This window comes from Pistacia vera, unplaced genomic scaffold (genome assembly GCF_008641045.1).
Source record: "Pistacia vera cultivar Batoury unplaced genomic scaffold, PisVer_v2 Contig476, whole genome shotgun sequence".
In the NCBI taxonomy this organism is placed as follows: domain Eukaryota; kingdom Viridiplantae; phylum Streptophyta; class Magnoliopsida; order Sapindales; family Anacardiaceae; genus Pistacia; species Pistacia vera.
The window spans coordinates 218,772-241,902 of NW_022196308.1; the positions used below are offsets into that span (position 1 = coordinate 218,772).

The following is a 23,131-nucleotide window of genomic DNA, read 5'->3' on the forward strand; positions in this document are numbered from 1 at the left end:
TAATAAACTAATATATAATTTATTATAAAACTAAATTAACCGAAACATATATTTTACAAATGTATCATACATATACAGTATTATTTATTAATGTGATTAATCTATTTTAAAAGTCACTATCTCAATCATCTAAAATCATCATTATATTTACTTAATTCTAAAAATTACTCAATTAATAATAATAATTTATTGAATGAAAGTAATACCACCAACTTGTTAAAGACTTTTTTCCTGCAACTAACAGTACTGTTATAATTTTCTAAATACTTGTATCAATCAAGAGGATGAACGGCAGGGGATGGACGCACGTGAGCTGCTTCCCCATACTCACATGCCCTATGTACGCCCACGTATTTTCCATACAATGAACAAACAAACCACCCCTATCACAGTAACAGAAGAAAGAGGGGTCCCGTCACCTCAATAACTCTTCAATGTATGCACTTCACATGACTTTTGCCTAATCCTAACACATTATTTTTAAATTAAAAAAAAAACAATTATTTTTAAATCTCCTTGACGAAGGTTCGTCAAATTTAAACCCATCTAAACATATTTTTTAATTTATCATATCCAATTATTAAAATATAAGAAATTTGAATTCAAAGTTAGAGAAAACATAAATATACGGGGAAAAAAAAAAAAGTTAGAGTTGATGTGACAAGAAAACTTAAGAATTTATAAAAACAAAAACGGGAGATTTCTTTAATTATTAGTAAAACCACCTTTCCACTCTCTAAAACCACTTTTAATTAAATTAAAAAAATGAAAAACGGGATCGCGTAATATTGGTTGGGGCCCAGATGAATTGGTTCCGTGAGTTGGCCACGTGATTTGGGAGGCGTGACGATGTGGTAGGCAGACATTTTTAATCACGTGATGGAGAGCGGATTCCACGGAGAAACTGACAGCTGTCGTTAATCAAAAGTTTAAATAAAATTATTAAAGCGATTAATCCGAAGAAAAGGAATAAAAACTAAAAAGTATTAGTTAACTGATCCCTAAACGGATTCCTTAAGAAGGGAATGTCCATGTTACAGGGGAAAACTCTGATTATATCAAACGACAACTGTTTGGCTTCCGCTTCCGCCGTTTCCGCGCTTGCGTTTTCTTTCTTTCTACTATTTTACTTTGTCTTTTGTGTTACATTGTGATTGGATAAACAATTTTATACTTCGTTAATTTTCATTTAACGGACTACGGCATGAATATTTTAACACAAAGCTAAATGTATGTTTCATTAAAGGAAATATGAAATGACTTTAGGCAATTGTATTATTGATGACACTAAAAAATTGGAAAAAGGAAAAGCAATATTATCTGTGTACATGAACCTCTTGTTTGAGTTGGAATATTTATTTTACTTTACGTCTAGTTGTTTAATGAATCAAGAGTTTAAAACATGTCATTCCCTTAAATTAGTATTATTTTATATTTGTAAAAACATTATTCATTGTGGTAGTCTACTTTGTGACTATTATTTAATATGTCTCTTCAATAATTAATTTAGATTCGAATATGGTATTAATTAATGGATAATCTTAGGTCTGAAATGTCAAAACTTGTGAACCTTATAAAATCACCATTACTCTAACTCTTAGTAACTTAATAAAGGAAGGTGAAAAAGAAAAACTTAGGGTAATTATTTATTTAATTTTGATTGCCTAGGAAATCATAGGTTTCCTGGAGATGGATGATTGGGACCCAGAGCTAAGTAGGGTTGGTTGGTTGGGCTGGCCCATCCAAAGCGTGGGTGTCAATTTGGGATGTCCTTTTGTAAATTTGCACGTGAGTTGCGGGGTCAACTCACGTGGCCCACCTCTTCCTTCTGTGACGACAAACATGAAAATGACTTCACATCGCTTTTCACGTTACAGACATTTCTTTCTCCCTCTGTCACCATTATTCACCCCTCGTAGTTTCTTTCTACAGTATTTTCTGGGTATTTTTAACTAAATATTATTAATTAAATTATAATTTATAATAAACTTTTTAACGCATGGGTCATGCATTTATAAATAAACCTTTCAAATGTTTTTTTGTTTTCTTTGTATTTGGCATATGGATAACAAGTTAACAACCGGCCAATTTCGGAATTGTTGAAAATTCAAAGTTATGTGTAATGTTGATGGACCACTTTCATATAGAAAAATAAATGGCGTAAAATTGGAATCATTAAATATTAAATAGTTGAATCAATTTAATTAATTAGTTGATGGTGGTTAACAATAAGTAATATTATTTAAGATAAGACAGTATGTAGACATAGTAACGACTCTCAAACAAGTGCAGTCCATGTGGGGTTTCGTTTGTCCATTCAAATCCATATCTTGTTCATGTGATTAGGAGAAAGCTCTTTCAATTAATTAACAATTATAATCTAAATTAATTTTATTTTTATATAAACAGAGCCTTGGCACAATCAATTAGACACTTGGGAAAAAAAAAAACTATATAATTTTTGACATAAAAATGACCCCAACATCGCAAACGTCATTTCACAATCAATGTACTTGAATAGGAAAGTCACAACATCTACCACGTTTTGGAATTTTCTTAAGAAATTGAATTTCATGTAAAGGAGTCACATGGTCATCACCTCTCTTCACACAAAATTATTATATATATTGGTCACATTAGATGCCTAATACATGTCCCCTAAATATGTATCATATCTAATATATGATGAATTTTTGTAGCTTAAAATTTGATCAAAAATAATTACATGAATGAACGGCTTCTAAGAATTTTCTTAAGAATATTAAACTCAATGGAAGTAGAATATTAGAACATGGTACAATTTTTTAATGGAGAGCCATGTTCTGCCAATTTTAATTAATTAATTAATATCATATAATATAACATTACAAGGAAAAAAGATATTGTCACGCCAAGCTGTTTCTATTGCATTCATGCACCATAGTGTGAATGCTAAACCATGATTGTTTGAATTAAAAAAAAGAAAGAAAAAACCCATATGTTTTTAGAGTACGATATTAATTAAGATTCAATATTTAAAATAAAAAAAAAAAAGACAACTAGAAATAGAGAATTAAAAAGAAATTTAAAATCTATGACAACAAATTAAAATAAACTTACATTGTTAATTCATCACATTCTGATAGTAGCTAAATAAATTAACTTTGTCTGAGTCATCTTCGTTTTGGCTCTACTCATTTGGCTTTATGCAATAAAGTCTTTGCTATAACTCTCAATAATGAATCGATGTTAATAATTTATTTAATGCTTGTCTATGCTGTTGTAATTGAAAAACTTTATATTATATCAGACAAGATATTTAAAGCGTTTGTTACAACATTTCACAAGTTGATACATTGAGAATCATTTATATATATTTTTATGATAAGGACTATTGTGGTATCTAATTTCATTTACTCCTCCATTTTTTCTCTTTTAACGTCAAAGCGTTGGTACTAATTTGGATCTCTACAAGTTTTATAATTCAGTTGAAAATTTTACTAATGTTTTACGTTCAATCATTCGAGATAATATTGCATCATTTGTATCACTATGACGAAAGAAGTTTTATAAGTTTTTAAATTCAAATCTTACAAACATTAATAAAAATTGCCATTGAGATTATTATCTGATTAATAATTTTAAAATCTAATAGATTAATTGAGATATACGTTTAAACTGATTTAGACACCTTAATGATAAAAAATAATAATAATAAATATCATTTAGAACAAGAAAAAGATAAATGAAGAAAAAGGGGTTAAGAAGGCACATGGGGGAGCTAAATGAGATGGAGAAAGTCCCGCGTTTCCCGCAAAGCTAAATCCGCATTCACAGAATAGATGACTACTCCTAGTACAGTACATTTCAGTTAATACAAGTAGTAGCACGTGATATTTTTCCCTTTACCACCAACATCCTCTCTGCTCTGTAACTTATTAATTAATTTCCTTAGATAATCGGGATCTGTGCTCTAATCATCACCTGTAAGTATTAACATTATCCCCTTAATTCTTTTTCCGTGTCAACAGGTAACTGTTTACAAGTCAACCTTTTTCTGTTTACTATTTTCACGTGACTCATACTCTCTCTTCGCCTTCGCCTACACTTGCCTGTACAAAAACAAAACCCTTTGTCACTGTTTCTCTGCGGTCAAATTCGCTGCTTGTATTGTCGGGTCCTATTACGGTGACGTAATTAAATTAATTTGATAATTAAAAGGGATTATTTATCCCTTTTACTGAAACGACACCGTAGTAGCAATTCAGATGGTTGGTTTGATTTGTATTAATATAGGTTGGGCTAACAAAGCACATGCTGTGTAGATCCTTATATGTACAACTAATCTTTAAGACACTAGTACTTCTTCCAAGTGGTGTACTCATGAGCCACTGCAAATCCCATATGTCATGCCTCTTCTTCAGGTTACATTTTTTTAATTTTTTTTTTTAATTTTAGGCTTTGGAGACATGGGTGTTTAGTGTTTTTTTATAATTTTTTATTATTTGAAAAATAAATATTAAAAAATGAGGAATATTACTGGATCCCGTCAGTAGATCCTGAAAGCTGTTAAAAATGCTGAAGACGGCCCATACTTCCGAAACAAAATTACGAATCGAGATTAGCAAAACCATAAAAAATATAAATCGGGATTGTCAAAAAATATTAAATAAACAAATAAAAAGATTGTGAGTTTCCCAAACCACCATGTGACACCGTAACAGACCAAACGGAGTCCGTTTCATCAGGAAACTAACGCCGTCAACAGCGCCGCAACGTCGTTAGAGAAACGCCGTTTTATCTAACGGGAGCAATGAATAGAAATACTTTGGAGAAACAGAAAGCAAGCAGAACATCTTGAACCAAAACACACACCAGACAGATAGAGAGAGAAAGCGACAGGGAAAGAGAGAGAGAGAGAGAGAGAGAGAGAGAGAGAGAGTTTCTCTTCGACCTACAGCCAAATCTTTGGCAACACTGTAAGTTTTTAAGAAAAAAGAAAAATTATAAATAAAGCTGAGAGTCTGAGAGAGTGATTGAAAAGAGAGAAGAGAAAAAAAAAAAAAAATTTAGTCGAAAAACGAAGTAGATTCCTCAGCATTTGTGAATCCTGATCTCTCAATTCAAACAGAGCCATCCACCAGCCTTTAAAAAGTTCTGGTTTGGTCCGCTTTCAAGTTCACTATTTAAATTCTCCTTCTTTCATCGAAGCGTTTGCGAGTTTGAATTGAACGTTAATAATAATCAGTTTTGTTCGGATCAAAGGTACGTGTGTGGATTTTGTTTATTTGCTTGAATTTCTTCTTTTGCAGATTTTTTTTGTTAATGCCTTCTTCATGTTTCAACAGACAAAAATTTGTTGTTTGAGTGAGAAGTTTGACTCGAATTTGAATGGTATGAATCTGTACCTCTTTGAATTGTTGAATTTGACTTGAACATCGTGTTTGTCTCGGTATATTTTGATTGCAGGTTATGATTTTACGTATAAAGAATTCTTCTTTTGGGCTGAATTGTTCGTAGAAAGATTTTACCGTGAGTAAGTGAAGGAGATTTTCTCTGAGAAAATTCAAGACGGTGCTTCTTCAAGAATCTGAAGTCAATTGCTTATCGGAGAATTCAGTTTTAGCCAGCCGTGAAGGTGAATGCGCCTCCGAACTCAGGCGGAGGCGCGAATTTTCTCGTTAGAATCTAAATTTTGTATGCAAATCGGATCTGAGAACCAACGGTTGAATTTTCCAACAATTCAACACCTGAACAGTGAATTAATTAAAGAATTCACCGAATCTCCACGGAATTTTGAAAAAAAAATTCAGCTGGAGATGGAGCTTCCTCAATCCCGTCCCTTTGGAACTGAAGGTAAGGTATTTTACAGAAAAACAAAATTAATAAGTTCTTTTGTAACTTTGTTTTGATTTTCATTATGGATAACAAAAACAGAATTTTTTTTTGTTTTTTTGTTTTATGTTTTAACTGTGATTTAGAAGTTGTTTTACAGGAAGGAAACCAACACACGACTTTCTGTCACTGTACAGTACTCATCCAACAGTCCAACAAGATCCAAGACCGTCTTCTCAAGGTAAAATTCTTCTCTCTTTTCGATCCATTTTTAAGATCCCAATAACCTGGTTGTTCTTTTCTGTTTATTATTATTATTATTTTTGAATATTTGTCTTTTAAAATGTTTTTATGGGTTAAAAAAAAAATTAAAAATTAAAACAAAAATCTCTCCATCTTTAATTCTTTATTTATGTTATAGTTATTACGCGATCACGATTTGTCTAATGCACGTGACTGGATCTGGGCCATGGATGGTAATGGGCCAAATCCGAAAAGGAAAGGATTTAGCAGTTAGTAGTAATTAGCACCATCAGATTGGGTTATTGAATGGGTCCCATTTTAGAAGTTAGACAATGATTTGACAAGTCACGTGATTCACATCAGGCCCTGATGCCGGCGCATGGTATTCAGAATGCTAAGCTTCCCACTGTAGAAACAGCACGCGCTCCTTTCTTTCTCAATTTGGCAAAAATTTGTTTCTGTTGCCCTTAATCTCAATTTTTTTTTTTTTTATAATTAATCATAATAATTATATAATTGTGAGATGAAATATATAAGTAATTCTTTTTAATTTTTATATGAATTTATGGACGGTTAAATCATTAGATTGTGATGTGAGATTACTATAATTTAGGGTTAATAATTTAAACTGAAATAAAATCACAAATTTTTACTATCATCACTTTTACTTTGGCAACAAAAGTATGGATCTTTCATTGACAAAGAAAATGAAAATGAAAGACCCTGGTGTGATATCTTGTTCGTTACCAACTTGTGATTGTCGTATTGCCATTTAAATATCTTTGAATTCTTTTTAACCTTTTTATTTATGTATTTATTTATATTTATCTAATTTTACCTCAACTTTGTGCAGCATGTATGTTCCAATCCAGAATTAATATTCATAATTATAAATGAATTCTGAATTCCGAATATGAATTGTTTCCTTTTTGATTCTTGAACAGGTAGTTTCCTCAAAACTCATGATTTTCTACAAGTAGGAAAGGAAGAAAGCACGGTTGAAATATCATCGAGTGTTGAAAAGCCACCACCTCCGGCGCCGCCTCCGACTTCTGTGGAACATATTCTCCCCGGTGGGATTGGGACTTACAGTATAAGCCACATTTCGTATTTCAATCAGAAAGTTCCAAAGCCAGAAGGATCGATATTCACGGTAGCTCGGGCGAGTAGTAGCGAGAGAAACGATGAGAATTCTAACTGCAGTTCTTACACTGGAAGTGGTTTCACTTTGTGGGAAGAATCTGCAGTCAAGAAGGGAAAGACAGGGAAGGAGAATGCGGGAGATCAGAGAGCCAATGGAAGAGGTATTTAATAAAAAATTCTTATATTATAACTGCACTTTACGTTTATATAGTTAACTAATTAATTTCATGCATTATCAACTTAGCATGGACTTTTGCATGCAAAGTGGACGACTGGAATTTTAATGTTAAAGCATGGGTATTCAATTTTATTCAATTTCTACTTCATGTTTTAATCTTCTCTTTTTTTTTTTTTAATGCAAACTTGCAATTATGGAATAGTAGTATTTTTGGATTCTAAAAATATTGGAATAATATTATTCTGGATATATTAATATTTTGGACCTAATTTGTAATTGGATATGGCCTTCACCCATAGTGGAATACATCACTAATTTTTTTTTCCTTAGAAAAAACGAGTTTGTGGAATTGTGGATTATATATTCAAACTGGACTCTGAACTGATAACAACTATAAAAGTAGCTCTGCGCATTGTATTTTTTTTTTTTTTTTTTTTTTTTTTTATAATATGGAAATGTGATTTTTTTGGATGGTATGTATTGACTGGGCTTGAATTATGGGCTAGTTAGTCCAGTTGAATTTGAATAATGTGAAGTTTAGAGAGACAAAAACGGAAAAAACTGAAACTAACGAAGCTTTTGGGGCTACTGTGCATGGGCAGAAGCGGCAGTGAAAGTGGGGCAGTGGCCGTCACAATCGTCTTCTAACAACAATCACCATCGCAACAGCTTCAGCTCTCTCTCTTCCTCTCAGTCAGTCACTTTCTCTCTCCATTTTCTTCCTCTTTAACTTTACTTTTGCTTTGGGGTCAAATTTAGTTGGCGAGGAATATAAAAGATTGAATAATTGATGTCGTTATTTTAACAGACAATCGGGGCTGAAGAGCCAGAGCTTCCTAGAAATAATAAAGTCTGCAAAAGATAGTACACAGGATGAAGATTTAGACGATGAAGAAGAGTACTCTCTGAAGATAGAGAACTCTTCTACTGTCCTTAAAGGTAAGTCTCACACAATTCACAAACAAGACAACCTGTTGTGCTTTCTTATGAACACATATAATTTGCCAGTTTCTTTTTAGTTCATTTACCATTTTTCTTGCGATTTAAAGGTTCTGAATTGTACAGGGGAATTGAAGGTAAAAGTTGATGGGAAGAACACTGATCAGAAGCCCAACACGCCAAGATCAAAACATTCTGCAACAGAGCAACGAAGAAGGAGCAAAATAAATGACAGGCAAGTGTAACCTTCCTTTTCAATGCCATCTTTTTAAAATTCCCTCCAACTCAAGTCTAAGCAGATCTTCACATTACAGTATTCATATGCAAGTTCGTTTTCTTAATTGTTATTCTTTTTGGGCGACATTCTAACTGAAGTTTCTTAATCTAATTAGATGCTAACACCGGAATTCATAGATTGTGTTTTCTTGCAAGTTTGTGTTTTCATTCTGGGACCCGTTTGTTTTGACACAAGAGATTTGCATTTTCCTGTACTTCGAATATAACCATTGTAGAATTTAGGACGGCGATCCTTTGTACCATGTAATTATGGGTTTGCTCGTTCATGTTCTGCTCTAACCGGTGGTCTTAGTTATAGGAAAGAACTGAAATCATTGGAAATAGTCTGTTGAATATCTTCCAATTCGTCCCATTTCTTTGGAACTTGCTTTATGGTATTTGCAGTCTCCCTCACTGTCATTACAACCATTAAGCCTCAAACTCTTAAAAGATGAAAATATATATATATTTGTATCAATCTAATGATTTGAAATCTTATGGACATTCATTATGAGGTCCTTGGAAGGGTTGCTATTTATGCCCAAATGAGGAGTTGTGGTCTTTTAATATTCAGATAATTGTTTGGATTATAGAGTTTTAGCTAAGTATTTTGCAAAATATCCATTTCTCTGGTGAAAAAACTTAATCAAACTCTGGTTTTGATTGGTAAGCTACCGGTTAGCATTGTTGCATATCTTGTCAATAGTTGCAATTTTGATTGATCAATTAATATTGGAGGTGGTTGTCAACACAATCAGGTATTAACAGTTAGAATTCATCATGCAGATTTCAGATGTTGAGGGAACTCATTCCTCACAGTGACCAAAAGAGAGACAAGGCATCATTCTTGCTTGAGGTATGCACATGTCTCATAATAGTTTATTTTTTGTTTGGAAGGCTCACTTTAAATTGATTGTTGGATGATGAGACATTAAAATCATTTTGCAGGTTATCGAGTACATTCAGTTCTTACAGGAAAAGGTACACAAGTACGAAGGTTCGTACCAAGGATGGAACCAAGAAACAGCTAGATTCATGCCATGGGTAAACTCACATGCTTGCCTCTGTAAATCTATTGTGTATTTTAGGACATGTAACCACATTAACCGTATATGATTTTAATTTACATATCCTTATCTTCATTTTGATTTGAGTTTGTCTCTCTACTTTCTTTGCAGCAGAGAAACAATCAGAAGCCTGTTGAAAGTTATGTTGATCACTCCCAAGGCGGGTCTGGTCCTGCATTGGTGTTTGCTGCCAAGTTTGATGAGAAAAAGATACCGATTTCTCCAGCAACTCCTGGAAATGCACAGAACCAAGTAGAATCTGACTTGAGTACTGCTGCTACTTTCAAGACAATGGATCAGCAGCCTGGAATAACAAATAAAGCAATGCCCTTTCCTATGGCGTCGCTTCAGCCAAACTACTTCACTCCGGTTAGGAGTGGCAGTTTGGCCGCTCAACTTCCACCTAGGTTGACAACTGATGTAGAGCAGCACACAACATCTCAGCCACAAGGGCAGCTATGCAATGCTAGATCATGTACAAGTGATGGGGCTGTTGTCGGCAATAAGCTGAAAGAACAAGAGCTGAGTATTGAAAGTGGCACAATAAACATCTCAACCGTGTATTCTCAAGGGTGAGTTCTTTTTCAATATGTTTCCTTTCTGTGAATCAGGCTCAATTTCTTACATTGAGGTGCCCTTGAAATAAATTGAAGAACATAATGTGATTTGTGGCTCAATAACATTAGTGATACTTGAATGGAACAGGTTGTTAAATACCCTGACACAAGCACTGCAGAATTCTGGAGTTGATTTGTCGCAGGCCAGCATTTCAGTGCAAATCGATATCGGAAAGCGTGCAAATAGTAGAGCCATTGACCCATCATCCATTATTAAGGTACATTCAGAAGCATAATATTTTGTATGAATCCCCATTTGGCAGAGTTATGAACTGAAGTCCAATATTGTTTGTTACAATTTTAGGAAAATAAGGTTGCCTCCAGCAATCAAGGAACCACTCGTTGTAGAGGTGGAAACGGTGAGGAGTCGGATCAAGCAATAAAGAAGCAAAAAAACAGATAAAAGGTAGGTTCAGAAATTTCATAGTATTAAAATTATAGTTTATTGTAATTTAATTAATTCATTTTCGGGGGGTCCTGGTTGAAAGGTAGATGGAATGTATATGTAGTGGGTTTGATATAAATTGTTGGGATGCACAGAATTCCTAACAAATATTGGTATCATTTGTTGAATCATTATACATGGTTCCTTACTATTAATTGTTGAGAAGCTCTTTTTTTTTCATTCAAGGCTTCCTCTATTCATTTGACATGTATCTAAACACGGTTTGGTTGAAATATGGATTTTTTCAACCTTTTCCTTTTATAAATACTTGTTATGGAGCATATGCCCATGCATTTTACCCCAACTGTTATGTACTTTACACACAAAAGCTTTCTCATTTCAGCTTTCTCTTATTCTGCTCATTTACATTCTTAGTTTATTAGTTTTAGTGATGCATAAAGCCCTTAGTTCAATATAAGCTAAAATAGATCATGTATAGTATAAAATACATTTATAATTGTATAAGCAAGAATCAGGATCCTCTCTCAAGTCATGTCAAAAATATTGTTTACTGGGAACATCTGAATTAGTGTTTTTGGTTTCTCACAGGGTTATGCATTTGAACTTACGGTTTTCTAAGAGAGTTATAATAGACAGAAACAAATTAGAGAAGGCCTTCAGTACCTTCTCCAGTAACTATGGCCTTGTTTGGATTGAGGGATTACAAAATTAATGTATTTGATAAATTCTATTGTTTGGTTTAAATATAAAATCCATGAATTGTTGATTCAAATTTTTATGCACTCATGTTTGGTTAGATGAATACAATTTATGGATTTGATAAATAATTTTCAGCTTTACCCTTGATATCCAAAACCAACCAAAATTCAACTTTGATCTAATATTATACTCTTTCTGTTTCTTTATAAATGTCGTTTTGAGGGTATTAACTTTTTTCAAAATAAATGACGTTGTCTTTTCTCTTTCAATGTTTCTCTGACCCACATCTTCATTTTCTACTTTGCCCCTCATCTCCTCTCTCCACTTTTTTCTATGACCCACATCTCCTCTCTCTCTTTCAATATTTCACACATGTGTGCAGTGGGAAAAACAAAGGGTGCGTTTGGCTCCCTATTTTTATCCATATTCCCAATCCTATTCTCCAAATAATGTTTGGCACACTATTCCAGAAATATTACCCTATTTTTTTAATTATTTTTAGACCCCATAAGGTTATTAATTTCACTAAATGCCCCCTGAATTTTTTTTAAAAAAATTAACAAAAACCCCCCCATCAACCCAACTTGTCAGATTCCGGCAACCACCATCGGTGATAGCCGGAATCTGTACAACGGCCTAAATTCCGACCATAAATGGTCGGAATTACACCGATCTGGCCGTCAGCGACGGCCAAAGAAATGGCCGTCGTTGACCGAAAACGACGGCCATAACAGGCCGTAGATCTGGCCTTTTTCGGCCAGATCTGTGGTGGATCTGGCCGGAAAAGGCCATAATGATGCGTTACGGCACAGATCCGATCGGTCTGTGCCGTAACGAAATTTTTCGGCCAGATTCCGGCGGTGGCGGCCGGAATCTGACACTGCAGGTGGTGGGGGTGTTTTTGTCATTTTATATAGTAGGGTCTTTAATTAAATTAGTAAACCTAAGGGCTTTTTCATAAATTTTTCAAATTTACCTCGTAATACTCCCCTATCCAACAATCCAATACTACCCTCAAAATCCTGTCCAAAATACTACACCAAACGCACCCAAAATTTTCCCACGTGCAATATCAGAGGAAAAAGTCAATTTGAGAAGAGATAAAATTGATACATTAAAAACTGTACAGAGGCTTAAAACGACGGTTATATAAAAACGGAGGGAGTATTTGATAGAGAAATCCAATTATAATTAATGATTTTTTGTGATTTGGTTAAAAAAAAAAAAAAACAAAAAGAATTCCAAGTTAATATAATATAGTATCAATTCATTCATGAAAAATTTAATAGTTGAATAATTTCATATTAAAACATATAACATAACCATAGCTATATATAGAAAATTAGTGTTAATATAATACACTAATACCATGTCCAAAAATGCATAATCAATTGCTGATCATGCATCTGGAATCAAAAGAGCCAAAACATGTCTTCTTTGCTTCATCATCTAAATCGAAGAAGAAATCAATTTCAAATAGGCATTTAACTATCTTTATTGCCATAGCTAATCAGTTTCCAATTATGTCTCTAGTATGCTCTAAGATGTTAATGATGTAAAGGTGAAGAGTTCAAAAAGAGAGAACGATAAATATATTTCTTTTAATTAGGGTAAAAGATAATTACTAGGATATTAAATTATTAATAAGGATAGGATTGAAAAATTTAAGTAGTAACAAAATCCCTTTTTTTTTTGTAAATGGATGAATTTGGCAAAATTTTAAAGCCCTCAAAAATAAAGGATTCTGGAGGGGGGTGGATTTTCCAAAATCCATGGATTTCAACTTTTTTTTTTTTAAACCAAACCAAGGATTTTACCAAATCTATGGATTTTACAAAATCATTAATTTAGAATCCCTCGATCCAAAAGAAACCTATGAGATTTTGATAATTTGGTTGACGAATACTGCTTAGAATAATATTAAAGATCTGATCCAGCAGAAATCATACACCGGGCCGGGCCAAAAAGGCCCCCAAGTAACATGTTATTTTATATGTTCAAACCTTATATTATATGAACCGAAGTTTTAGCCTTAAATTTATGTAAACTTTTTTATTGTTGATGGTAACCAGTATAATTTTCTTTATTGTAATTTTAAAGGGAAGATATGTCAATTGACAAAATCAGGTATCCAATCTTTATATATTACCATTACATAGTATGTTTCCTTTCACTCATGTTCTAGTATTTTAATTTCATCCTTTTTCTCTTCCATGAATACAATCAATACGTAAGATAATACAATCTTATATAATTTTAGTTATTATTCATTATATATATATATATATTTCTTGATTGTGATTTATGCATGTTCAAATTATTTTACATTGAAATGCCACTTCAAAGTGGTCTCAAGTTCGAATCATAAGAATGATTACTAATATTGTTAGTCACAGATTGAAGGATTTGTCTTGTTTCGGAAGTCTTGTGCGGGGTCGGTAGACTGTAAACTAGTCCGAACACCCCCGGTAACAAAAAAAAAAAAAAAATGTCACTTCAAAAAGTATTTCAGTTTCTTTTATATAAAAATAATTTATAATGAATGAACCAAAATCCATATTTTGTTTATACATAAAAATATTTCAAGTTTCAACTACACACTACAACTTTTTGAAGGATATTCAATTGAAAAATATTAATATATTTGCCTTGATTCTCCGACACTCCAAAGCTCTTCGAAAGCTTAAAACCCGGAAGCATATGTGACAAAGCATATTAATTATAACATTGAACTGACCCTACCACATAATATGGTGATTTAATATTGAAGAAATGGCAATATAGAATGTAATTAAGGAGGAAACAAAGAACAAGAGATTGATATCATCAATAAATATTAAGTTGACGGGATCTTTCCCAGTCCAACAACTGCAAATCGAATTTGGGTTTGTTGTACCATCCACGTTTCTCAATCTGGGCAAATAAATATCCTTGCCATTATTGACCTCGCCGTCCTCCCTGTCCCTGATAATAAAAATTATATTTTACTTACAACTCAGGCAGTGATTTGTTGTTTACATAATTAAACAAAAATGGCCGATTGTAATTCCAATTATTACTTAATGACAATGATAATTGCCCAAGGGAAATGGCTCCTTCATCTATGTTAGTTTCTTGGAAAACTAAACTTCATAGGGATCTCCATGAGGGTATTGACTTGGAGATTAATATCCATTTATTTAGATAAAATTTGAAGTCAAATGACAAAATTGAAAATTGACAGATAATAAAAAATATTGTAATATCGCTATAAGCTGGAAAAGCGAAGAAAATGATAATTTGAGTGGGCCTTTTTGCCTGTCACCTCTTGCCGTCTTTATATATTATCAATCATTTTCTATCTTTTTTTTTTTCTTTTTCATTGTTTGCGTCTAAGACTTGTCATTATATTAATACAATGAATTACAATAACATAAAACGTCTCGGGTCAATTATTTCTCTTCAAATGCCAGCTAAGAAGAGCAAGGACCACATACAAATTACAAAACAAGCATTCTCTCATTATAATCAAAGACAGGTGATAATATGGACCGCAATTCCATGAGATTATATTCCAATTAAACTAAACAATAACAGAATGATTGTTGAGTTTGAGTACGAAGAGAATCTCCACGTTTAAATAGTACCACCACCACCACCACCACTACATTATAAGCCAACTGACAATAACATCCTCTTAATTGAAACGCCAAACCAAAAAATTTATAGACATGAAATGGCCACCACCGGACCAAATGGAATAAACCTAGATTCCAAATTAACACAATTGTGGACATCTTTGACCGGTTTTGGTTTGTTGTCTTGTCATGATCAAAACCCAGTTGCAATTTTTAGACATCTTTTTTCAGAAAGGCAAATTTGACCAAATTTTACAAAACAAATCGAATAGGACGAAAAGTAAAAATATTTTTCTGCGAAAGTAGCAATGAATTTGCATAGTGTGAATTAAAAGATAAAATTTAGAATGTAATATATGCTAGGGAACTCACAAGACCATGGTCGTCGATCTACAAAAAAAAAAAAAAAAAAAATAGAAAGCGGAAGGCCAAGGGAGGGACAGATCCTTCCATGAATCTCTGGTTCCAAAGTAAAAACAATTTTATATTTGCTTCCCTCAGTGTACAACCAAATTTTTATCTCATATCACCCTGTAATGGCAGGCTACCTTCTATACACAAAATGAATTATTGGCATATATTAAAAGATCTTCACCTTCTCCAGTTCCTTCTGAAGATTTCTCTCAGGCTTTTTCGAAGTTTACCAACCACAATTATCTTCGTAAATGCTCTTAAGAACAACATCAATCATTATCACTTCACCTCTGAGTAGGGAACTACCTTTTCATCTGTCAAAGTAGCTACCACCCTGAGAGAACACTGGTAAATGCCACTCTCTCACAACACGACAATCATGTACTACTTAATGGATCAAATGATGATGGTTGTAAACATTCTTCAGGATTGGAGTAGAAGTAATCCTCTTCTTTTGGTCTGTCTGGGATCACCATCCTACTACTTGGTCCTCCCATGCGATCGGCATGAGCTTCCTTTACAGCAGCAGAAAACTCATCCCAACTTAGAGATCCATTAGTATACTGGTCAATAAGATCAACCAAAAGCCTTCTCTCCAACAAGATTGTCTTCTTGTAGCCAAGGAATCTGAAGAAACAATAAATAACGCTGTGTCATGTTCAAGAAAAAAAAATAAAGAATTTACCCAAAAAAGATTTACTATAATTAATATTAGCTCAAACAAAAATCACACATGGTAAAAGTCATAATTCTTCCTCAATTAAATAATAATTAATCTAAAATCAACCTAAAACAGTTTAATGAATCTAAAATTTATTTTTCCCTCTTAACGTAGATTCAAATTTTAATATTAGTCTAATGGCCAGAAAATAAACTGTCTGTACTAAGGGTGTCTGCACAAATTATTTTTCTGTGACAGAGAGAAATTGGTTTGGAAGTTTGAACCCCAAAATCATGATCCAAAGCCACACAAAACAAATATAACTCATTACAACTAAAATCAGTTAATATTTGATATCAATAATAAGTGTACACTGTCATCAGAACATTACCTGCGATGGCCTTCAACAACTTTAGCCATGTTTCCATCATATGTAGGAACAAAAATGTCACTCTCCAACGACACAAGATAATCTAATGCTGCCATCTGGGATGAGTGGTTCTGGAAAAACCTAAGGTCTGCTGGTTCCAACAGAGTTTCCTTTCTGACCTGTTCCAGAAAGCAAAAGTAGTTTATTATTACTAGTGCAAAGCAAGCACCAAAATCAAATAATATGGCTTCAGTTTTCATCTTCTAACCAATCTTGGATAAGCTGCCGCAAGACTCGCCATTCTCCTTTGTCCACCATATATTTCGCCAGCAGCAATATAAATCTGTATACTAGGATCAACGTCCAGGGCCCTCAGAGTAAGAGCAGTTTCCTCAGGTGTCAAAGGGCACAATCCATCTTTCCTCTTCAAGTCGGAATTTATAATTTTCTCTTTCCACCAAGGATATGCATATCTGCCAAAACATGAAAATTTCGGCCAGCAGTAAGAATCAAGTTTAAATTTCATACTTCTCTTGGACCAACTGAAACTTATGCATAGATGCTTTACTTACCTCATCCTTGTCAACTCGTCCACCTCCTCCTTGTTGCAACCTTGAGTGCAGCCAGAAAATGCCAACATGTCCATTTCATATCTAAGGTGAAGTACCAGGAAAGGACCATTCTGTCTTAAGAGTCTGATAACTCTTTTACCCAACTCCTCTATCTGTGTAGTAAATCTTAAAGCGCTAAAATTTACACGGCAGCGGAGTTTTTGAATCTCCAAAGGTTGACCATTGTTGGCAAGTCGAGCATCAGTTCTGTTCAGATGTACAACTTTGTACTTCTGTATCAGAGGGAGAATCTGTTCACAAGGAATTCAAAGCAAACCTATTACCCTGAGAAGAGTCTTTAAGGGGAAAAAAAAAAAATTGTGCAAGCACAAAAGACATATAACTAAACATTTCACTAGTTTTACATCTCAAGAGCATCCTAAGATACCTCAAGTTTTGAAATACCAAGATTACCAGTTCAAGATTAGGTATTACAAATTCTAAGGATCCATATTGTAGTGAAATTAAATGCTAACTGAAATTCAATGTAGCAATTAAGGGAAAAAACAAACCCACCTGATTATGATAGTAAGATATATCAGACCAACTAACTGGAGGCATAGAATAAACTCTTCCTAGTTCCACTCTCCTCTTGAGTCTAGGAGGCAACACTTTCAATATCCTGACCTCATCTCTCAATGATGTAATAAAATGATCCACATCAAATATATCTTGGAATTCACTGCATAAAGGTGATTAAAATTGGGTGAGAACTATCATCCTAGTTCAAAAACAGGGGATGAAAATTGCCTCCATCCTAAAAGCAAGAAGCTGAATAAGAAATAGAAGGAAGGAGATTAGGACATACCTAGGATCAGCCCAGAAGGAGGCTTTATCCAGTTCAGGGACTATAAGAGTAACATTCAAATGCCTCGCAATAGCCACCATGTCACAAATCTGTTACCATACACACCCACATACAGAAAAGAACAAATTATTCAACAGATAAAAAACTAACAACAAATTAAGAACACAAAAGACAAGAATGAATTGACAAGAAAGAACCAAGTCTTCAACAAACCACTCACCGCCGCTCTCATTTGATTGAGACCTCCATTGCACGAAACCATAAGGTAGCCATTGTTCTTATAGACCCCTAATCCAAACATACCAAGAATCAACATAAAAATCAACTTGTCATTTAATCAATATCAAATTCTAATGATATCGTCAATCAATATAAATTTTCTAAAGATGTCACAGGAACAAGTAACAATTTTACTCACTCTTAGGAGGGAGAACACGCGCAGGAACCGACGGAACCTTATCCTGAACAATAGCAGAGGCTGCGTCGGACTCGCGGTTAAAACAAGGAGGCCAAACGGTCAAGACTCTGGGACCCCAAGTCTCACCAATTGCCGTTAACTGGACTATGCAAGTCCAGAGCAAAACCGACGTCGTAGCCCTTATCATCCAAAGCTTCATTCTGGAACCACCACCACTCTTCAATTGCTGCTGCTTTTCTCCCTTAAAAATCCCTCCTCCTCCTCCCATCTCTCTCTTTCTCTCACTCTTCTCTACCCTGCACATTTACACATCCAAAAAACCGGCAATGCGATTTTTATTTTAAGTTTCTTCTATCAATGTAGCATCTGATATGGTAAGAAAACCCTAAAAACAACTTGCTCTTTTTGGCTATTTGTTTGTTTTATCAGAATCTTCCAGATCCAAAACTTCCAAAATTAGGATCGGCAATCTGATCCCTTAATTTTACACCAAAGTTTTTCCCTAATTAGCACGCTATCCTCTCTAACACACAGATTCCTTCACTCAATTCGCGCCAAAATCCCTAATTTCTACTCACATTACACAAAAAACACATCTAATTTTATTTCCTCAATCTTCAACCACCGACCAAACCCTAAACTAACTCAATCAACAAATTGAATCAACCAATTTTTTCTTGTATACAAAACAAAAAAAAGAAAAAAAAGAAAAAAACTTGATTTCAACAACGATCAAACCAAATGGAGGGAGGTTACTCCGGCCGGAGAGTATGAAAGCGCAACTACACTATTCAGAAAGAGTTGAGAGAGAGGGACAGAGAAAGAAAAGATAAAAGAGAAATAGAGAATGTATAAGCGACGCGTTATTAAATGAATTAAAAGCCTTTTTCTGAGAGTGTGTGCCGTACACCGCCCGATCACATTTCACACATCATCACATAACCCCTTTGGTTTGGTTTGGTTTTAACCATGGCCAGATTAGAGCTGACTAGGGTTAGTGTTGACTGTGGTTAAGTGCAATGGGCCAATAAATTTAAGGTAGCTAAGTTGGGAAAATAGGACTGGGTCCACTAGAAGTTATCTGTAGGATTGCGTGGCACCCATCCGTTGGTCTAAGTTGGACACGTAGCTGCTAGAGACTAGAGTATGAATGGATGATCTGTACCCGCCGTTAGATTCGGAGCTTTTATTAAATTGTCGATACACCGACAATATCTCGCGATAATTTGAAAACGTGAAAAAAAGAAAAAACCTAATGATGAGTTTTCTTATTTTACAAATTTGGTTTTCTGATTGTTTAAAAAATAAAAAAGGAAAAAAAAAACTTAAAATTCAAATACTTCATTAAAAACTTTAATTGTGTGTATTAAAGAAGAAACAATATGCAGGATAACGAAATATTTATAGTTTTAAAATATCTTTTTCCATGATTTATTCTTTCAATAATTAATTCTAATAAATATATATATATATATATATATATATAGTCTTAACCTTTAGAATTTTCTTTGTTTTCCTATCTTTAGACCTCCCTTTATACAGATTTTTTTCTAAAAAATAATAAGATATTTATTATTATTTCTAAAAATAATAAGATATTTAGACCTTCCTTTATACGGATTATTTCTAAAAAATAAAAAGATATTTATAACTTTCAACATTAATTACATTAACGTTCTAAAATTTACTAAGATTAGCACTTTTATTCTAACATAATCCTAATTTGTTTTTATTTAGGATTACAGATTACAAATTGACGTATTAGATAAATTAAAAAAAAAAAGTGAATTTTCATATCTAATACCGTAGTTTTTTTTTTTTTTTAAATAATTCAATAAATCAATGCACAAAAGAATAATGAATACATATGTATTCGACCATTTAAAAGACAAATGCCGTACTCATATTAACTTGAAATCTTTGTTTATTATGAAAACAAATAACATATATATAATAACATAATACCTCCAAAAAATTTAAGTTACCGTTTTAAAATTAAATTTTACATATTTAATAAGATGTATCATCTGATATTATGAAATAACAAAAATTATATATAACGAAATTTAATGAATGTGATTACTTGTGTTTTATGATTTTTATATTATTTATCATTGTAAAAGTTTATAGGATAATATTGATTTTATGGTAACATTATACAAAATACAAAATAAATCTAAATGAATCTCTATTGTTGAATAAAAAAATCTTTAAACTAAAATTTATTTAAATATTTATCTTAATGAAAATTATTTTTTAAAATATTTTTCTTTTTTTGTTTTAATAATAATTTGCTTCGAAAACTGTGTTTTGATTCTTTTGAAAGGGATGACATTTTTGCGTGGCTCTCTTTGTACAGTTCGGGTACTTGAGTTAGTCTCCGTCAGAGTGTCGGTTCTGCCGTGATAACGGGGTAAACTGTGTAGGTGTCAGAACGGTCGAGTGAATACTATCGTCCGTGAGATTGATGTAAACTGCCTGCCACATGGCAGAATCTAAATGGCTTGACCCCTACAATGTTACTCCGCACCAAAATGGGAGGTCCCACTAAAAGTGATGAAGATGCACGCGCTGTTAGACGTACTGAGGACATGGTAGTGCGCTATGTGTCGGTATCCTATTGGATGCCGAGGTGGACAAGCGGTACATGTGTTAATGGAAAACGTTGTACCACGCGCTTGGAAGCCTAGATATGATGTGGTGGTTGTTGGAGTTATGATACTGTGTGGTAGGGTCCAGAGTACAGGTGCAAATCTATTGTGGGGCTTAGTATTTGTAACAGAACCGAGTCGATATCAAGCGCCTGATGCATGAATAAAGTGGAACAGGTTCAACTATTATTATACATAATTAATAATTAATAACAAGAAAAAAAAAAAAAATCGAAATTTTATATTTTTTTATAGGAGAAGTTTTATAGTTATTAATGCTCTTTTTTTTTTTCTGTTTAATAATTTATAAAATATTAATGTTCATAAATCATTATCAACTGATATTAAAATATACTATGTATTTTTAGAATTATATAAGAAAAAATTAATTATAAAAGTATCAAAAATCCTATATGAAAAGTATTTAACATATTTTATATTAAACAATTTCATATAGGTAAGTGAAACAATTCTTAGAACCATCACTAATAAAAAATTGAATATGATAATGCATTGTACTTGCAATAAAAGTAGAATAACCCTTTGAGAGTCAATTCAATATTTGAGTGGATAATAAATGTTGAAATTATAATTAATTTTTATGCATGAAAATAACTGAAATTTAGTATAAAATTGAAGTAAAGAGGGTCAATTAGTCAGTTAGGTACTTGGAGGAGTTAATGAACAAAAAAATGTGAAGAACATTGGGGGCAACCAAAACACAAAAAAAGTGAAAAAATATTCTTTATATTTATTTTCCTCAGCTGTTGTGTTATTGTTGTTTATATTCACTGAAAATGAAAGATTTTCGATCATTTTATAATGTTAAGATATTTCTTTGCATATTCCAAATTAATACTAAATTATAATTTGAAGTTGCGTATAATGAATATTAAATTAAAATTACTTGAAAAATAATTGTTAAAGAAAAAGTTGAAATTATTGAGAAATAAATATTATAAATTGTCTAATTCATGGTTGTTGTTAGAGAATTGAGAGATATAAATAAAAATTGAAAGCTAATTATAATATACCTTTATTTGGTGAGAGGTANGTATCAACTTATCGTTATGATAAACCTTAGGTAGAATCTGGCACTGCGAGTGGTGGGGGTGTTTTTGTTATTTTACAAAAATTTTATATATTGGGGTATTTAGTTAAATTTATAAACTTATGGGGTTTTTTAGAAATTTTTAAATTTATAAAAAATTAAAATTCAAACTTTCAAGGGCATTTTAGTATTTTCACTATTAATAAACAGAAATCACTAACCGAATATGACGGAAGGTACCTATTTGTCGTTTAAAAACTTTTTGGGTATCAACTTATCGTTATGATAAACCTTAGGTAGAATCTGGCACTGCGAGTGGTGGGGGTGTTTTTGTTATTTTACAAAAATTTTATATATTGGGGTATTTAGTTAAATTTATAAACTTATGGGGTTTTTTAGAAATTTTTAAATTTATAAAAAATTAAAATTCAAACTTTCAAGGGCATTTTAGTATTTTCACTATTAATAAACAGAAATCACTAACCGAATATGACGGAAGGTACCTATTTGTCGTTTAAAAACTTTTTGGGTATCAACTTATCGTTATGATAAACCTTAGGTAGAATCTGGCACTGCGAGTGGTGGGGGTGTTTTTGTTATTTTACAAAAATTTTATATATTGGGGTATTTAGTTAAATTTATAAACTTATGGGGTTTTTTAGAAATTTTTAAATTTATAAAAAATTAAAATTCAAACTTTCAAGGGCATTTTAGTATTTTCACTATTAATAAACAGAAATCACTAACCGAATATGACGGAAGGTACCTATTTGTCGTTTAAAAACTTTTTGGGTATCAACTTATCGTTATGATAAACCTTAGGTAGAATCTGGCACTGCGAGTGGTGGGGGTGTTTTTGTTATTTTACAAAAATTTTATATATTGGGGTATTTAGTTAAATTTATAAACTTATGGGGTTTTTTAGAAATTTTTAAATTTATAAAAAATTAAAATTCAAACTTTCAAGGGCATTTTAGTATTTTCACTATTAATAAACAGAAATCACTAACCAAATATGACGGAAGGTACCTATTTATCATTTAAAAACTTTTTAGGTATCAACTTATCGTTAAGATAAACCTTAGGTATGTACAAGTTGTTCAGCCTTAATTTTAAACAACAGGTTTTGTGTTTAGGTTGAGTTTCTT

General features: G+C 32.7%; 2 protein-coding genes across 4 annotated transcripts; one reads left to right on the forward strand and one right to left on the reverse strand.

The window, feature by feature from the left end:
* Positions 1-4,861: 4,861 nt before the first annotated feature.
* On the forward strand, positions 4,862-11,038 carry LOC116146348 (transcription factor BIM1). Of its 3 annotated transcripts, none has more exons than XM_031431760.1 (12): positions 4,862-5,244; positions 5,449-5,835; positions 5,975-6,055; positions 7,002-7,361; positions 7,981-8,071; positions 8,187-8,317; positions 8,444-8,552; positions 9,380-9,449; positions 9,542-9,637; positions 9,772-10,232; positions 10,366-10,495; positions 10,582-11,038. In XM_031431760.1, the coding sequence occupies exons 2-12, from the start codon at positions 5,622-5,624 to the stop codon at positions 10,678-10,680; spliced, it is 1,842 nt and encodes a 613-aa protein (XP_031287620.1). In that variant the 5' UTR covers positions 4,862-5,244; positions 5,449-5,621; the 3' UTR covers positions 10,681-11,038. The 3 variants fall into 3 exon arrangements, with proteins under 3 accessions (XP_031287620.1, XP_031287622.1, XP_031287621.1); XM_031431762.1 differs by having other exon boundaries at positions 9,775-10,232; XM_031431761.1 differs by lacking the exon at positions 4,862-5,244 and adding an exon at positions 5,343-5,373.
* A 4,264-nt stretch (positions 11,039-15,302) lies between these two features.
* Positions 15,303-19,121, reverse strand: LOC116146325 (rhamnogalacturonan I rhamnosyltransferase 1-like). The gene is made up of 8 exons (XM_031431735.1): positions 18,282-19,121; positions 18,084-18,151; positions 17,864-17,952; positions 17,572-17,737; positions 17,017-17,306; positions 16,713-16,917; positions 16,466-16,623; positions 15,303-16,040 (listed from the first exon to the last, which is right to left on the reverse strand). The coding sequence occupies exons 1-8, from the start codon at positions 18,583-18,585 to the stop codon at positions 15,791-15,793; spliced, it is 1,530 nt and encodes a 509-aa protein (XP_031287595.1). The 5' UTR covers positions 18,586-19,121; the 3' UTR covers positions 15,303-15,790.
* Between the last annotated feature and the right edge of the window lie 4,010 nt (positions 19,122-23,131).

What these genes read in the sequence shown, in the direction of transcription:
- LOC116146348 (XM_031431760.1), top strand. Translation starts at nt 5,622, where the DNA reads ATGCGCCTCCGAACTCAGGCGGAGGCGCGAATTTTCTCGTTAGAATCT. An exon ending in TCCAAGACCGTCTTCTCAAG is followed by an intron (nt 6,056 to 7,001) that starts GTAAAATTCTTC and finishes ATTCTTGAACAG; the next exon opens with GTAGTTTCCTCAAAACTCAT. An exon ending in TCAACCGTGTATTCTCAAGG is followed by an intron (nt 10,233 to 10,365) that starts GTGAGTTCTTTT and finishes TGAATGGAACAG; the next exon opens with GTTGTTAAATACCCTGACAC.
- LOC116146325 (XM_031431735.1), bottom strand. Translation starts at nt 18,585, where the DNA reads ATGTGCAGGGTAGAGAAGAGTGAGAGAAAGAGAGAGATGGGAGGAGGA. An exon ending in CGGCAGCTTATCCAAGATTG is followed by an intron (nt 16,624 to 16,712) that starts GTTAGAAGATGA and finishes TTTCTGGAACAG; the next exon opens with GTCAGAAAGGAAACTCTGTT. An exon ending in GTTGTTGAAGGCCATCGCAG is followed by an intron (nt 16,041 to 16,465) that starts GTAATGTTCTGA and finishes TTGTTTCTTCAG; the next exon opens with ATTCCTTGGCTACAAGAAGA.